Genomic DNA, 18,461 nt, shown 5'->3' with positions numbered 1-18,461 from the left:
AAGATTTAGACTACAAAATATTCCACGGTTAACTGTTCCTCTGTGGTTGCACATTTTCGTCAGGTTCACTGCTTAGCTTTTCTAAATTAGCATGTTGGTATCTAGACGCAGCAAGCTTTTTCCTGAGGCTGGTCCTCAGGGTAGCTTCCCAGCAGTGGAATTACTAAATCAAGGGGGATAAACATTTTTAAGGCTCCTGACATCGTGTCAAACTGTTTTCCCCAAGGGCTGTGGACATGACCAGCGCTCTATCAGGATGACCCTAGCACCAGCCATACCTCATCATTATTCCACAGTTAACGCCTGCTATGTGTCTGGAAGATTCCAACCATTGAGGACACATTGAGAGCAAGCCTTCCAGGCAGGGCGCTCACCCAAGGCTGCCTTTCACCCAGTTCTTTTTTTTTTTTTCTCCCGTTGCGGAGCACAGGCTCCGGACACGCAGGCTCAGCGGCCATGGGTCACGGGCCTAGCCGTTCTGCGGCATGTGGGATCTTCCCGCACTGGGGCACAGACCCGTGTCCCCTGCATTGGCAGGCAGACTCTCAACCACTGCACCACCAGGGAAGCCCACCCACTTCTCTTTTTAAATCTTGACGAAGATGATGGGCAAAACAGAGTGTTTGGTTTCACTTTGTGTTTGCTTAATTGCTGGTGAAGTGCAAAGTTTTTCATGTTTGTAATTCTTGTTGAACTATATTTTCACCCCACTTTCCTGTTGGTGTCATGGAGCACACATAAAGTGACAGGAAAACCCCTTTCTATAATAAAGATATTATATCCTCTTTTAAGAAAAAACAGGGACTTCCCTGGCGGTCCAATGGTTAAGACTCTGTGCTTCCACTGCAGGGGGCGCGTGTTCGATCCCTGGTTGGGGAACTAAGAACCCGCATGCCACCTGGTGCGGCCAATAAATAAATAAATAAATACTTTAAGAAAAAAACAAAAGCAAGGCCAACACTTATAAATACTGAGGTAGTTAAAAAACTAAAAACAGAACTACCATATGACCAGCAATCCCACTACTGGGCATATACCCTGAGAAAACCATAATTCAACAAGAGTCATGTACCACAATGTTCACTGCAGCTCTATTTACAACAGCCAGGACACGGAAGCAACCTAAGTGTCCATCAACAGATGAATGGATAAAGAAGATGTGGCAGATATATACAATGGAATATTACTCAGCCATAAAAAGAAACGAACTTGAGTTATTTATAGTGAGGTGGATGGACCTAGAGTCTGTCATACAGAGTGAAGTAAGTCAGAAAGGGAAAAATAAATACTGTATGCTAATACATATATATGGAGTCAAAAAATAATGGTTCTGAAGAACCTAGGGGCTGGACAGGAATAAAGACACAGACGTAGAGAATGGACTTGAGGACACGGGGAGGGGGAAGGGTAACCTGGGATGAAGTGAGAGAGTGGCATGGACATATATACACTACCAAATGTAAAATAGATGGCTAGTGGGAAGCAGATGCATAGCACAGGGAGATCAGCTCGGTGCTTTGTGACCACCTAGAGGGGTGGGATAGGGAGGGTGGGAGGGAGATGCAAGAGGGAGGAGATATGGAGATATATGTATATGTATGGCTGATTCACTTAGTTACAAAGCAGAAACTAACACACCATTGTAAAGCAATGTTAAAAAAAATAAAATACTGAGGTAGGAGGGACAAGATTTTTCCTCAGTCCTCGGACATTTCTCCTCAGTCATCAAAGAAGGGGTTTAACTGCCAGCAAGTAGAGGTGTAAACCTTTGGCCAACAGAGCATCTAAAAGACCATCAGAGCATTCGACTTTGCCAAAGGCCACTGCAACCCACCATGTGCTTCTCCCAGCCTGGCCCCTTTCCTCCCACAAACCTGGCTGTGCTATTAAACTTTTAAAGTTCTGGCCCCTCCAGGATCCTAGACCTTTCACGTGAATATTAGCTTAGAAGCAAAACGAAGGTATTACTCAGCAGGCCATCTCATCATTTCTCTCTCCTTCCCCAAGAGGTTCTGCAGAATGCTGACTCAAGATCCCCTCGTTACGCCAGGGAGTGGCTGTCCATAACCCATAGGGGGCCCAATGGCCTCAACGGGCGCAGGCCCTGTAAAGGTCACCCTGCACTGTTTTGTGTTTCACACATCACAATGCTGGCAGCTATCCTGGCTCGCAAGCTGGCCTCCCAGCTCCAGCCTCCCCTCAATGTCACCAGTCCAGTAGGAAGAGAAATGACTGTGTTTGAGGCCAAAACACTGATTCGTGGAGTGAATCAACTCAGAGGTGCACTCATCTACAGAGACAGAGAATGCAAATGGCATTTCCTAAAAGGCCCAGAGGAAGAACTGTAGGCAAGTGTGATGGTTAACTTTATGTGTCAACTTGGCTAGGCCGTGGTACCCAGACATTTGATCAAACATTATTCTTGATGTTTCTGTGCAGGTATTTGTCTTGATGAGATTAAAATTTAAGACAGGAGACTTCGAATAACGCAGATCACCCTCCATAATTTGGGTGGGCCTCATCCAATCAGTTGAAGGCCTTCACAGAAAAAGACTGAGGTTCCCCCAAGGAAGAAGAAATTCTGCCAGCACACTGTCTTCAGACTCAAATTGCAATTCTTCCCTGGGTCTCCAGCCTGCCAGCCTACCTTGCAGATTTTGGACTTGTCAAGTTCCACAATCACATGAGCCAATTCCTTAAGATAAATCTCTCTAGATAAATGCATACATACATACATACGAGAAACACATGCACACACACACACACACACACACACACACACTATTGGTTCTGTTTTTCTGGAGAACCCTAATATAGCAGGTCACAAGACTGGACGCAGGTACAAAATCATTCGTACACAGTACGCAAGAACAATGCTGGAGGGAAGCTACCCTAACATACTTTAGTAGGAGAAAAAAGCCTTGTGCACGAAAATGTTCATGTCAGAATGGCTGGTAACAAAAAACAAAAACAATGCCAACAACCTAAATACTCAACAACAGGGGAACCGCTAGCAAATCATGACATTGATCTGACAGAGTATCAACCAATCGAGATTCATGGCTGTGTAGAAACATGGAAAATACCTGACAGTACTATAAGCTTTGGAACACAGCCTAACCTTAATTCCAGTTCTTCCCACTGGTTTGACAAATCTTAACTAAAGAAACTCGCCTTTCATCCATCAGGGGGGGTTGGCACCACAAACCCCCCGGGGCAGCTCTAAGTATTGGGATACCGTGAATCTGCAGTTTGCCTCATCTGGCCTGTCCCAGATGATCGACAAGGTAATGCTACTAACATGGATATGCATGTGAATGAGGATGAGAGTAAAAATCAAAGACAAAAACAGGGAAAGTCTCATGAGAAAGAAAAAAAACTCCAGTTCAACACATGGACACGCAAAGCTTCGGGCTAGAGGCACGCTGTGCCCCTCCGCTGCACCAGGGGGTCTCGGGGTCTTCATTTTACACTTTCACGGGCTGGTTTTGAAGCCAGCCGTGACTAGGGTTGCACTGCACACTACAGAGCTCAGGTGAAGAGGTTCCTAGGTTATTCGACATTAAGAGTAAGACCAAGCACAGGAATTATTACGAGTTACAGTATAACAGCGGCCACAGCTGCCTGCATTCTTTCTTAAAGTGCCAGCACCCGTGCCCAAGGCCCAACACGCAGGGTCCCATTAACTGGACAACAACCCTACAAAGCAGATGCTGTTTTTCTCTAGGTCTCACGTGAGGCCTGAAGCTCTGGGAGGTGAAGAAACTCGTCCAACCTAGTCTAACCTAAGCCACGCAGCTAGTAAATGAGAACCCAGGTTGCCTTGATTCTAAGATCCAAGCTCCTAACTATGCTTTTCTGTTTTACGCCTTCACTTGCACCAAGCCCCTCCTGCAGGTACAAATGCACCACAGCTCCAGTGTTAAGGCAGCGAGTGCAGGCCAGTTACTGCCGTTCACACCCCTGCAAATAAACACAGAAATTACCAGCTGGAGACTATTCTCTAGAATACCCTGCCTCTCTCCTGAGCTTCCTGGGCTAGTGGCAAGTAAGGGATGCAAGCAAAATCCAAGCAACAAAAATGAAAGACACAGACATAAAGCAAGAATTTCAAGGCCTACATCTTGACACCAACTTTGCAGTAGGTACCTTCAAATAGTATATATGCTCCCTTCTCCTTAGTTCTCAGGAGTGGAGCAAACTCATGCTCCTTCTTCTGAAATCGAGATCTGAAAAACGAATGATGCGCCACACAAACAGAAAACTTGCAGTCTAATTTCACCCAATACTATAGAAGGAGCCAGCCACCCTTCCTCAGAAGCTCACGCAGAACTTACTTCTCCGGCGACTCCGAGCGGCCCGGGCACTTCTTTCCAGGTGTGCTCCCGTACACGTCGTCCTCATTCTCGTCCACGTCTTCATCATCGATGCTTTTCACATCGAGCTTCTGGTACCCAAACTCCCCGTTCAAAGACAGAGAATCGATTTTCCATGAGTTGCTGCTCTGACTTCCGTTGGAATTTGGCCCAAAGGGGCTTTCAAAGGCCGTCATGATATTGACCGAGGAGCGGTCGGAGTTCTCCTCCGAGCTTTCCCCCGCCCCAGGGATCTTCTTAAAAACATCCCCGGAGCTCTGCTCGTCTTCCTCGTCATCAAACGAGATGATGTTAGTCACCTTCTTTTTCTTCTTCCTCTCCCTTTTACACTTGGCATCTGGCAAAAGATATGAGATAAGAAAAAGCAGGCAAGATAAAGCGATGATGGAGCCATCCTGCCTCTAGACTGTGGAAAATCTCTACTGTTCTACTAAAAACTAGATCTGAGATAAACTCAGATTTCTTTTAACCCTTGGAAAAAAAATTTGTCTACGGGAGACCAAGCAAAATGGATGTGAGCCTCTACCTCTGATGTGAACATATACGCCCTAGAGCATATATTACAATCATTCCTTCTAAGCAATCCTTCCAAGCACTTTGATTAAAAGGGTGAATCATTATTGAAATGAATTGTATTGTAGCAAATGGAAGTATCTTTGGAAGATACTCTCATGGCTGGGAGATGAGACCAAGAAAATCAGTTTAGGGATTGTAGTCGACAGTTTAACAGCCACAATTCCTCCCAGCCCAGCACGATGCCCCTTTACAGTGGGGCTTTGCTGTCCCCCATCAAGGGTGCTATCTATTTCTCCACCCTCTGGAATCCAGGCTGACTTAGGGCTCTGCTTTTAAGAACAGAATGTGGCAGAAATAACAGCGTGTGAGTTCTAGAGCCTAGGCATTACCCTCATGGAATGCTGCCCTGAAATGACCATGAAGCCGGTCTAGCTTACTGGAGGATGGGAGACCATGTGGGGGAAAACTGAGATGCCCCAGCCAAGAGTCAGCACCAACTCCAGGTGCATGAGTGGGGCCATCTTGAATCTTCCAGCTCAGTCACCAGCTGAATGAGGGAGCCCAGGTGAAACCACCAGAAGAACCATCCTGCCAACCCACAGAATCATAAAAAAATAATAAGTTGTGGTTGTTTGTTTTAAGCCACTACATTTTGGAGCGTTTGTTACACAGCAAAAGCTAACTGAAACAGAAGTCAAGACTGCCTTGGTGACCAGCACTTAGACGAGCTGGTTTGTTCACCCATCTTAATCATCCACCTTGGGTGTGAGGCACTTTGGAGCCGATTCCATAAAGTCAAATCCATCTAAACCAAGGTGTGACATGGTGACGCTTCACCAGTGTGTCCCAACTCTGAGACAGTGTCAGAAGCAGGTTCCCAAAATGGACAGAAAAGATACTCCTTTGGCCAGTTTTTGTTTGCTTGTTTGTTTGTTTGTTTTGTCCATGCTGCATGGCATGCTGGATCCTAGTTCCCTGACCAGGGATCAAACCCGCACCCCCTGCAGTGGAAGCACGGAGTCTTAACTACTGGACTGCCAGGGAAGTCCCAAGATACTCCTCTGGGTATGCAAATTCCAGCATCTCTGGTACACAAAGTTATCAACAGTCCTGTTTCTATGTCATTTGCGTGGGGTCTCTGCTCGAGAAAGAGAGGGCAAGACAGATAAAGCCAGTGTGTACCAAAGACTCCATGGGATTCTGAGTCTTCACCATCATTAATAATTCCAAAGGGATGACCATGATTACTGCTTTGTTTAAGGGATTTGAGAATACCAGGATTAAGCTCTTATACCCAAAATTTCCAATTTTGCTGTTACAATATTCTGGATGTCCCAGAAAGTTCAAGGGGTATTGTAAACTTCTCACAAAATTGATCAGAACTGAATCAACTTTCTTTGCCTCCTCACAGCCTAGAGTCAAAGCTGACCAACTCCCTCCTTCCCCCGGCCTCCACTTAAATGTCATCCCCGCAACGGTATACATTCTCCACAGCACCCTGAGCTGGGCTTTCACCCCACTTATCAGAAGGATAATTAAAGAAATGAATGGATAAAGGAGTGAAGATCAACTTCCCCTGGCTTCACGTGACCATCACACCCTCCCTTTCAGTTTGCTCTGACTGAGCTGCTGGCTTGGTTACCCTATCATCTTCACATCTCAGGAAGGCTCTCAGATCCCTTTCCAAGTGAATAAGGGTAAGAAAGATAAACACATGGGGACTTCCCTGGCAGTCCAGTGGTTAGGACTCCGTGCTTTCACTGCAGGGGGCACAGGTTCAATCCCTGGCTAGGGAACTAAGACCCTGCATGCCACACAGTGCAGCCAAAAAAAAATTAAAAAGATAAACACAAACATGAACTGAAAATATGAGTGCATCAGATTTCACTCCCCTTGGCGCTTTCAGATGACACAATCTGTCATCCTCACCCGACCCTCTGTCCTCCCCTCGTTCTCGCTCACCGGCACTGATGTGCTTGGACACGACGGGCAGGTGATCAGTCTCCTGCTCAGGCCTGATGAGGATGGAGACAGCCGAGGATGCCGTGATCTCCCTGAAAAGGCTGCTCACTCCTTGCGTGGATTCCTTCAGCAGGGAGGTCACATTCTGCGTGGATTCCTTCAAGAGGTCCGAGACGGTGGGAGCAAACTTACTCTGCCCGTTTAAATCCTTGTTGTCGATGTTAATCGCGAAGAGTATGGAGTTCAGACCTGCCCCCAAAAAGGGAAAAGCCTGGTGTGTCTGCTGTTCAACAGTCACACTCCAACACAATAAACAAGCTGCAGACGTTATAGTACACAAGAGGGTACACACTCGTCTCAAATGGCAATAAAAACCACCCACAAAACTGAGGTCAGGAGATACCCACTATCACTGGAGTTGAGTCTTTCCAAATTCTCTCCCTATCCGTCAGGAAGACAAATGCAAATAAGAAGTCAACCGTGGGGAGGTTAAGGAGTAAGTTCTGAGGTCGGACTGCCTGGGTTGAATCCCAGCACTGCCACTTACATGCTCTGAGACCTTGGGTCAAGCCATTCATGACCTCTGAGCTTCAGTTTCCTTATCTATAATAGGGGGACAGCAGCATCCCTTACAGAGTATTAAAGACCATCACCCATCGAAAACAGCTCAGTAAGCAATCAAAAAATGTGTACCAGTATCATTACCATTATCACTTTAGGCAAAAACTTGCCCTGGTCTCCTATGGCCCACACAGGACATCATGGTCACCTGACTTTTCCTCATCAATGGACAAGCCTAACATAACTCTCAGTAGGTGGGACTCAGTGCAAACTTTGAGGGAAGAGAGAAAAAGGAGGCAACAAAGGATGTGGAAGAAAGAAACAAGTTACCCACTTTACCCTTTGAGTGACAGTCAAATGTTTAACAATTTAACAATTCATCAACTAGCATCAATGCAGGGCTTTCATGGTAACAAATCATGTACTTGACTCTTTCTCACATCGCATTCTCTCACAGCCCTATACAGGTGACTGCCGCGCTATCAGGATTCCCACGTCACAGAAGAGAAAAGTAAAGGTAAAAAAGCTCACAGGATCTGCCCCAGGCCACCTGCCAGACAGGGGCAGAGCTAGGCTTCAAAGGCAGGTCTCCTCCCCCAGTTCCCTGGATCTTTATATTACACTTGCAAAGCCACGGCCAAACACCCTCAACCCCATGCTTTCCCAGCCAGGGCACCAAATTCTAGATAAATGGACTCAATTGCTCATCACCACTAAAGGAAGGACAGCGGCAAGTGACTCATTATTAATTCGGTGAGGAGAGGGAAAACCAGAGCATCCCTTGGAGTTATAAATTCACTCCCAGGCAGCCTCTTCTGCTCACCAAGCTTCACAGGAGCCCCCGCCCTTGGCCCTGGCCAGGCTTACCAGCTGCCATGGTAGGAAGCATGCTAGACCTTTCTTCATCCATCACAAAAGCCCAGTCTTCATAAAAAGTGCTGCAAATTGGAAAACAGGGGAAAAACTCTGAACAGTGGTTCTCAGCATCTGTCAGCCAAACAATTCCTACACATGGTTCCCTGGAAAATCCACGCCTGGGTGTCCCAGAGTGGATATACGAGGTCTCTGCTGGGCTGAGGCGTCTGGTTATAAACAAAGGATTGAGCGCACATATCCTACAACTTCCTCACTGGTCCCCTGAGATCTTCAGAGTCCCCTGAGCTTGAAAGTACTGAGATAGGCATGAGATGTACACGTGGTATTTCTGAAGCAGAAAAGGAGAAGGAGACAGACAGAGGGGTGACTTCCACTCAAGCTATGTCTCTAAGAGACAGACAGGAAATCCAAGCCGGCCCACAAGGCCCCCCTGATTGGGTTAATACAAGAAGAGACAATTTCAGTAAGAAATTATAGTTCCATGGCTCCATCAACCAGGGCATTTGTATATAACACCAGCTTGGGCTGCAGCCCAAAAGCCCAAGTTACCCCTGGAAAGGGCTGGGAGGCTAAAAAGGCCCACAGATCTAAACAGCAGTGGGGGAGGAGGGGGACAGAAAGGCCTACAGGTCAGTCCATTGTTCAAGGTCATTCAGCAATAAATGGTACAGCCAGGGCTCCAAAGCAGGTCTCCCAGCCTTATTCCCCAGCTCTTTATCTGATCCCCCGTTAAGCAATAACAAGCAAATACCCTCACCCCTCAGACTTCCCCGCCAGGTCAGAGAACCCTAAACTAACGGAGTCAAAACCCAATTTCACTGAAGCACAGTCAGTGACGGGTGACCTGGAGTTCAGCAAGAGACTGGATACATAACTGCTGAAGCGACTGAATACAACTAACAGAAAGAGAAAAGAAACACATCATTTTCAACATACTCAACCTGGCAAAAATGTCAACGGAAGCACAGACTGCATGTTCAAGGTGGCACTGCAACTAGACCTCTGAGTCCCAAATTCGTGATTCTTTGCAAATTGGAGCCAGTTTTCATGCATGTAAATGAATCTGGTTTTCCCACATCAAGTTAGAGTGGCTAGTGATTCAGGTAAGTTCAACTTTGATTCTTAACAGCTGATTCACTTCAACTGCTCACTCTTACATTCAACCTTGACAATGAGAGCACAACTCTGAGCTACAGCTGTCCCTTGGTATCCATGGGGGAATGGTTCCAGGACCCGCTTCGGATACCAAGATTTGCAGATGCTTATATAAAATAGTGTAGTACAATTGGCTCTCCAAATCTGCAGATTCTGCGTCCACGGATTCCACCAACCACAGATCTTAAACATGATACTCAATCTACGGATGGCTGAGACCACAGATGCAGAACCTGGGGATAGAGAGGGCAGACTGCACTTGTAAATGATCTGCTGGAAAGAGCTTCACACACACACACACACACACACACACACACAAAACTATTATAAGAAACATGAGTATGTTTTCCTTAATGAAAGCTGGTTAATGCTCAGATGTACACACAGACATTCGCAGCCTCCCAACTCAGACCCTAAGCAGCACACAGGTACAGCTGATGCCAGTTGTTCTGGCCCCCATCCCTACCATTTCATATCCACAGGGTCTGAACACACAACCGGACCAGGTACCACAAGCAACATCAATAGGAGAACTTCAAGGGTATCTTTAACAGCCTTAGTGCACAATCCCAGAACACCTAACAAACTACTGGTAGAGAGGTGACCACAAGCAACAGGAGAAACAGAAGAGGAGACTTGAGCCAGGGAACGCACAGCAAGATATGAAATCACGGAAATGCATCACGGCACTGAGGAAACGCCAGCTTAATGAATTAGCTGACACTTCAATGTTGAGGATCTGGGCTGATGTGGAAGTTATTCAAGGGTCCAGGGCAGAATTGACCACTGTCCCTTTGCATCATCAGGTGACACAAAACAACATGTCTAGTCCACCCTTCTCAGAGGGAAAATAACAGCGAGAGAGAGAGAGAGAAAGGGACAGGGAGAGGAAGACAGGGAGAGGAGAAAAAGGTCACAAACACCAGCATACAAGCAAAATGACAGAAAAAATACCAACATGTTAGCAGAGTTATGTCTGTGCAATTTATGAGTGATTTAAGTTTTGTCCCAGAGGGTTCTACAGCATCGTCAAATGTTTCTGAAGGGAATATGGCTGACTGTACTGTCGCTGATGCACATTCAATGCCGTCTCCCCATGGCTGTGGGATAACCATACCTCACCCACCCTGCTGAGCTTGCCTGTGGCCATGTAACTTGCCGGCCAGTGAAATATGAGCGGGAGTGAGCATCACAGCGGGCAGAGGCTTTAAGAGCCCCAGAGCTTCGCTCAGCCACAGCCCCTTGTCCTGCCTTGGCAATCAAGAAAGCATATGTAGAGACGGAGCCTCTGTCAGCCTGGGTCCCTGAGATGAGACCTCCCACCCATGACAGACATGCAGCAGGGGGAAGAAATGAACTCGGCTGTCTCAAGCTAATGAGTTTTATACGATGCTTGTTATGATAGCATAACCTGGCCTATACTAACTGACAGAGTGAACTTTATGATCAAGAAAAAAGAAAACAAAATAAAACGAGATGTTGTTTTATAATAACAAATGACTTGTCTCCCCAACTTAAAACTTCCTTATTTCTTTCCATCAGTTTAGGGTTGATTAACCTCAAAAAAACCAAAAGGAGCTGTACAGTACGCAGCACGCAAGGTGAGACACACCATGAAACTGGGCACTGAACACCCAATATCTAAAGAGAAAGAAATTCTGAATCCAAAAGAAACCCAGATTAAAATTCCAGCAAGTGGGGCGCAGGCTGTGTCCTAAGACAACAGCTCTCTCCACACCCCAGGCCTTAATAATAACAAGCATCTATTGAGTGCTTGCTGCATGCGGCTGTCATGCGGAGGGAGCCCTTTACAGGCATCCTCATTTAGTCTCTGGTCGACTGTCCCCACAGCACAGCTGGACAAGCTGGGGCTGGAATAGGGGAACCCAGCTGCCCCAGATGCAGGCGGGCAGATACTACGATGGTCACCCCTCGGCGCAGCCCCTCCCCAAGCCCCTCTGGGGTACCTGAGCCTGCTGTGGTCGGCCAGGAGCATGTGTAGGTAGCGCTCCAGGGAGTGTTCGTTGAGGGCGCAGCGTAGCCAGGCGCGGCCGCGGCCCACGTCCGAGGCGATGTGGCGCAAGGCGTAGAAGCGCTGCAGCTCATGCTTGCTGAGGACCTCCTTCACATAGAACCAGAACACGGGCTCTGTGGAGACAGTGGGACCGCGCTGTGGGACGTGCATCGTTTGAAGAGGAACACCCTTGGGCAGTTTTTGGTTTTGTTTTTTTTTATTGAAGTATAGTTGATTTACCACAATGGAGAAGAACATTAAGAAAAAAAAAAAAGAATTGTATATATGTCCATGGGCAGTTTTGAGGGTTGTAAAAGAGTTACTTCTTAGCACCAAAAAGGAAGATACCCGAGAGTATATTGAAAATAAAAATGAACCCCCCATCCGCCATCCAGAGGTGACGACCAACATTAACATTTTCAAGTCAGTCTTTTTGCCTGCACTTTGCTTTTTTATACAAAATTGACATCTGTGAGAGCTGAATTATGACCCCCAAAGATAGCCATACCCTAGTCCCTGGAACCTGTGCATGTTACCTTTTATGGCAAAAGAGACTTTGCAGATGTGACAGGTCATGTCATTACAGGTGTGCAGGTGTGTCCTTACAGCAGAATGACCCCTGTAAGGATCTTGAAACGGGGAGATTATCCTGGGTAGTCTCTGGGGGCCTGCCATAATCACAAGTGTCTTTAAAAGAGTAAGGGGGAAGGAAAGCTGATGCAGAAGAGAAGGCAGTGCCATGACCAGGGAAGCACAGCCTGGAGTGATGTGGCCACAGCCAAGGAATGCCAGAAGCCACCAGAAGCCGGAAGAGGCAAGGAACGGACCCTGCCCTGGAGCCTCCAGAAGGAACCAGCCCTGCCATCACCTTGACTTTAGCCCAGTGAAACTGACTTTGGACTTCTACCCTCTATAAGAGAATTAGTTTGTGCTGTTTTAAGCCACAAACTTTGTGGTAATTTGTTAGAGCAGCCGTAAGAAATTACTACACCATCACATTGTGTGTCGTATATGTATGTACGTGTGTATATATAAATACACACACACGCAGCTTTGTATCCTGACTTGTTTCTTTTCTTGTCTAGATCATGAACATTTTCCTGTAACATGTAAAGATCTCTGAGAACGTGATTTTTGATAGCTCCCCAGTTAAACACAATTTATTTCAGGACTGTTGGGAACATAATATAATGCCAATTTTCCCTGTATAATGCTTTGGACATCCCTGTACATAACTCACTGTCCTTGTTTCTAGTTCCTTAGGGGAGATTTCCATAGGTCTGAGCAGATTTAAGGCTTTAAGGAAAGCTAAGAAGTTTGTTTTTATCCATAAAATAGTCATCGTGTCGCCTCACATCCTGCTTTTCTTGTCTACATGCGCACAGATGTTTTTCACAGGTGTAATTCTAGTGTATACCTAATTTTGTAACCAACCTTCTTTACTTAAGGACAGTCATCAACACTTTTCAATGCTGCCAATAATAACGGCAACAACAGCGATGGCGGCTACTACTTATTGAGCATTAACTACGTGCCAGCCATTGCACCCAACACTTTCCATCCGACCTCAGTCCTCACAACCACCAAGGCCATCTCCATGTCAAAGACAAGGCTGAGGCCCAGACAAGTGAAGTAACTGGCCCAGTGACACACGGTTATAAGTGGTACAGCAGAAAGGGACCTCAGAGCTGTCTCCCTGAAAACCACTTCATCACACTGCCTTGCAAAGTGAGGGGCGCTCTGCCTCCTTGAAAAGGATCATGTTCACAACTGCTCGATATCCCGAGGGGGAAACTGCTGAGTCTCTGCTGCCAGATGGGGATTCTAATCCAGGAGCTAAACAGGCTCGGACCCCTCTGAGAAGGTGACAAGAGCTTTGAACCTTCCTTCCAGAAGGATGTGAATACACACATCTCCATAAGCGGGACAGCAAGTTAATAAGCTCACTCTAAGATTGCAGTTCGGCTCAAGTAGCACAGGCTGTATTCTTCCCAGTAGCCACAAGCTGGGCGAGGCTATGGGCCGCCAGGTAGACAAGAAGGACTCGTTCCTAACAAGCTTCCAGTCTAGCAGGCAGGACAACAGGCGAGGAGGTCTTCAGCGGAAGGACCCTGGGCAGGTCCCCTCAACCATGCTAAGCTTCAGACTCCTCTCCCTTAAAGTAAGCCCCAAAGTGCAGAATCACCTAGGGTTACTGGGGTAACTGGAGAAAAGGGGGGTAGAACACGGAGCATGACGTCCAGCCCATGATGACGAACCACTGTTTGCTAAATAATTATCTTTTTATCCAAGAGCATTCATGTTGTTTCCTCTTTTCCTTTTTCTGTTAACAGCATGTAAATGTGTATGTACTTATGAGTGTGTGTGCATCTGTGTATCAAGTCAACCTCTGAAATCATTTAGAATAAACATCTCAGGAACGACTGGTAAAACCACCAGCAGGGCAGTTTACTCAGAATACCTTCTGTCTCAATCCTTAAAAGCCAAACTAATCCCCTTCCGAAACCCATTAGATCAGCCCAAACCGCACAAGTGCAAACAGCCTTCTTTCTACTGGAAGCCTCTCTTGGAATTTGGTAAGAGTACCACTCTGGGCCGGCCAGCTGACCAGCCAAAAACTTGTTTTGTAACCCACCAGACAACCACCAGTACATCCGTCACGATTCCAATCAAGTGACTCTCACCTGCATTGTCTTTCCTTAAAACTGCAGTCACTTCCCTCTGACCTGAGTACATATGACACACCTCAAAGTGTGTTTTCACCTTTCAATTTCGCAAACTGCTTACCGATACAGAATCCTTCTAAAGCCTGCCTGGGTGATGTGCTGACGATCATTATTATCCCAGCAGGGCTCCGCTTCCACTGCCAGAATTACTGTGGTCTATTTAAAGCACAGCTCACCTGCCACTTAACACTTGCAGTGTCCATAATTTACTTTGGGAATATACACTTATCTCTTGTTGCTTTACACAGGAGGCTGATTCCAAAAGTGGGTGAGGGCTTCTGGTTCCCCCAACTCCTTAAAGCCATCTGCCGACAAGAACAAGAGCCAAGAAAGGGGCACTGAGGAGAGCTACCTAGGGGCACCTGCTGACAGAGGATGATGAAAGCACGGGGCCTTTGGCAAAGCTTCTAACAGGCCTCAACTTTAATCGATGCCAAGAATTCAAGAATGCATACTTTGAGGGCAAAATCCCTGGCGCGAATTCTACTTCAGGCATTGCGTGACCTTCGGCAACATAGTTTGTCCTTCATTTTCCTCATCTGTAAAATGGGGAGAACTACCTGCCTTTGAGGTTTGCTAAGAGGGAAAAAAAAATGAGACAACAAAGCATGATATGAAGTGCTTAGAACCAAGGCAGGCAAACGGCATCCCTTTCCCTTTCTTCTGGCAGCTGCACCCCTCTTTCCTAGGGGAACCGTGTTCCATTTGGTTCCCTGTGAAGTTGCTTTTAGCACTACCAAACTCTCCCTCCCACAGGGGTGGGCAGGTAACCCAAGCTGGTCAACCACCTGGCCACAGCAGGGCGGGCGCCTCAACGTGCCTCACTCAGCAGCCCCTCATCCCGGTCCTGTTTGATATTTTGTGGGACTTTTGCGTGACCTTTGCAGGATGGATTATTTTCTGTATTAACTTTGATTTTTTTTAAATATTGCATGAAAATATTATTTATCTTGATCGCTGAGCTTTTGGTGTTCCCTTAAATTCTGTGGCTGAAGTGAGTGCTTCACTGGCCTCACCCTGGACCACGGGGCCCTCCCCACAACTTCTGCCTGAAATGCTAGAAGAGAAGCCTTGTCTCCCTCCAGAACTGAAGTCAGCAAACAAAGACCCAAGGGCCAAATTCAGCAACCCCACCCCTCTTTTTGTAAATAAAGTTTTTGTGTTTTTTTAAATTTATTTTTGGCTGTGTTGGGTCTTCGTTGCTGCACGGCCTTTCTCTAGTTGGGGCGAGTGGGGGCTTCTCATGGCGGTGGCTTCTCTTGTTGTGGAGCACGGGCTCTAGGCACACGGGCTTCAGCTGTGTGGCACACAGGCTCAGCAGTTGTGGCTCGCGGGCTCTAGAGCACAGGCTCAGTCGTTGTGGCACACGGGCTTAGTTGCTCCGCGGCACGTGGGATCTTCCCGGACCAGGGCTAGAACCTGTGTCCCCTGCATTGCCAGGCAGATTCTTAACCACTGTGCCACCAGGGAAGCCCTGTAAATAAAGTTTTACTGGAACACAGTCACGTCCATTTGTTTACAAGTCACCTGTGGCTGCTTTCCTGCTACAAAGGCAGAGCTGGGACGTTGCTACAGAAACTTACGGCCCACAAAATACTTACTATCTGATCCCTTAAGGAAATTTGCCAACCGGCCGTTCTAGAAGTAGGAACTATAACTGTCATGTAAATCTGGCGCTTCCTGGGTCCATTTCCCCTGTCAGGTAGAGTGGCCCACCTGGGAAAGATGCCAACCCACACAGAAGCGGAACTGGGAGAGACCAAGGGACAGATGTAGGGGATGCTACTCCACTGGACCCAGCTCAACCCCTAGTTTTCTTGGGTACTTCAGTCAGTAAGTGCCCTTTGGCTGTCACCTGCAGCCAGAAGAAGCCTAATGCAGGGAGCTAGGGCAGGTTCTTCAACCATCTGACAATCATTTTGGGGGCCGAGAACATGGCAGGCCCTGAGCAATGCATGCACACATTCAAGGGGTGATGGCATCCCTCAAAAATAAACACACATACAAAAGCATCGCTCAGCAATAAACAGAAAACCCAACTACAAGGAGCTAGGCTCCTTGTAAACAAAGAAAGGCTTACTTTTCTTAATTACTTAGTCTGGAGGTAGACAGCTGGTTCAAAGGCTCTGTCATGGGCAGAATCTCTACCCTCTACCCTCGCTGTCTCTGAGGACTGTCTACACTCTGGGTCTCACATTCACAATTGGAGCAGAAGAAAGAGGTTAAGATACAAGTCAGTTCTTGGGAATTCTATGGTTGTCCAGCGGTTAGGATTCTGCACTTCCACTGCAGGGGGCACAGGTTCGACCCCTGGTCGGGGAACTAAGATCCCGCATGCTGCAGTGCAGTCAAAAATAAATAAATAATTAAAAAAAAAAAAGAAGATAAAGCCAGCTCTATCACTCCCTCTTTTCAGGCAAGGATAAGTTACCCCAGAAAAGCACAAGGGAGTGGAGAACATGTCAAGACTGGCTAAATCACTCATGAGCCATGACCTAGAGAAGGACATCCCACAGCCGGAAGCAAAATCAAGGTTCTGTTAAGCCAAAGTAGAAAAGGGGAGAGGATTCTAGGCAGGAAGCTAACAGAGTCAGCCATACATCGTAACAACCATTCCAGGAACCAAAGGCAAAACCAAGTGCTTCCATATTCCAGCCTGAGACCTGGGTGAGCAGAGGTGCCCCCAGATCCCAGTCACACCCCAATCTGCAGGAGCCCGACTACAAGAAACAAACGCAGGGGCAAAGCAGAGTTTCCAATGAGGGGCTGTGGCTCTGTCACGTGGCCATCGCCCAACCAGCTACAAGACGCCTCCTGGAACTAGAACACAGGGGCTGTGCTTTAACCGTGAAGAACATATAATTAAGACTTGTACGAAGTATGTAAACTTGGGACTTTTTTTTTTCGCTTTCTTCAATTGCAGTAAAACATACATAATAAAATTTACCACTTTAACCATTTTTCAGTGTCTAATTCAGCGACATGAAGTACATTCACAAGGTCGTGCAACTATCACCACTATCCGTTTCCAGAAACTTTTCATCATCCCAAACAGAAACTTCATACCCATTAAACACTAATCCCCCCATCCTCCCCTCCCACACCCCCTGGTAACCTCTGTTCCACATACTTTCTGTCTCTACAAATGTGACTATTCTAGATTCTACGTATAAGTGGAATCACACAACACGTGACCTTTTGTGACTGGCTAATTTCACTTAGCATGTTTTTAAGGTTCATCCATGTTATAGTAGGTAGCAGTACTTCATTTCTCTTTATGGCTGAATAATATTCCATTATATATAGTATATACCACACTTTGTTATCCATTCATCTGCTGATAGACATTTGAGTTGTTTCTACCTTCTGGCTCTTGTGAATAATGCTGCTATGAATATTTGTGTGCAAGTTTCTGAGTCCCTGCTTTCGATTTTTTTAGGTATGCATCTAGGAGTGGAATTGCTGGATCATTTGGTAATTCTATGTTTAACTTTTTGATAAACCATCAAATTATTTTCCACAGCAGCTGTATCATTTTACATTGATACTTTTTTTTTGAGTAAAGATGGAATTGTCTTTATTTCTCTGCAACTGAAATTAACTCTGCTATTAAATTTCCTTCCAGTTAGTTTTTAAACTCCCTTCACTCAGAAAAAAACTAAAACTTGCCAGTTAAAGGTAACTTAGCCACTTCCAGTTTTTTTTTAATTGTAGTAAAATTCACTTAATATAAAATTCACCATTTTAAAGTGTACAATTCAGAACTTGATACCTTTTTTAAATATTTATTTATTTAGCTGCATTGGGTCTTAGTTGTGGCACACAGGATCTTCATTGCCGCTTGCAGGACGTTTAGTTGCAGCATGCAGGATCTTTTAGTTGTGGCATGTGGGATGTAGCTCCCCAACTAGGGATCGAACCTTTGCCCCCCACACTGGGAGCGCAGAGTCTTAGCCACTGGACCACCAGCGAAGTCCCGGAACATGATACATTTTTAAAGAATGAATATAGATCCATTTTGCTGTACACCTGAAACTAAAGCAGCATTGTAAATCAACTATACCCCAATAAAAAATTTTTTAAAAAAGAATGAATAAATGCACCATGATCTGAGATGCTGGATTGCTTTGGAAGACTTCAGTAGATTTAAACCCCTACTCCCCTACTGACTCTACAGAACAAGTGCCAATTACCTTGGTAGAGGTGAAAGGAGATCACAAAAAAAAAGCAAGAAAAGGAGAATACATTACCACTTACTGCCCGGACGTGACTGGG

The 18,461-nt window shown here is 46.2% G+C and overlaps 1 protein-coding gene across 1 annotated transcript in view; it reads right to left on the bottom strand.

The window, feature by feature from the left end:
• Window positions 1-18,461, bottom strand: part of SNX29 (sorting nexin 29) — a 551,607-nt gene that overhangs the window by 478,043 nt on the left and 55,103 nt on the right. Inside the window, exons 5-8 of the mRNA XM_079945062.1 lie at window positions 11,414-11,594; window positions 8,283-8,353; window positions 6,855-7,103; window positions 4,338-4,713 (exon numbers count right to left, since the gene is read on the bottom strand). Coding sequence (XP_079801188.1) covers window positions 4,338-4,713; window positions 6,855-7,103; window positions 8,283-8,353; window positions 11,414-11,594 — 877 coding nt within the window. The remainder of the gene's footprint in view (window positions 1-4,337; window positions 4,714-6,854; window positions 7,104-8,282; window positions 8,354-11,413; window positions 11,595-18,461) is intronic.

The sequence above is a fragment of the Stenella coeruleoalba genome (assembly GCF_951394435.1).
Source record: "Stenella coeruleoalba genome assembly, chromosome: 15".
NCBI classification, from domain to species: Eukaryota; Metazoa; Chordata; class Mammalia; order Artiodactyla; family Delphinidae; genus Stenella; species Stenella coeruleoalba.
Note: the sequence above shows the minus strand (reverse complement) of the source record. Positions and strands in the feature narration are given on the sequence as shown.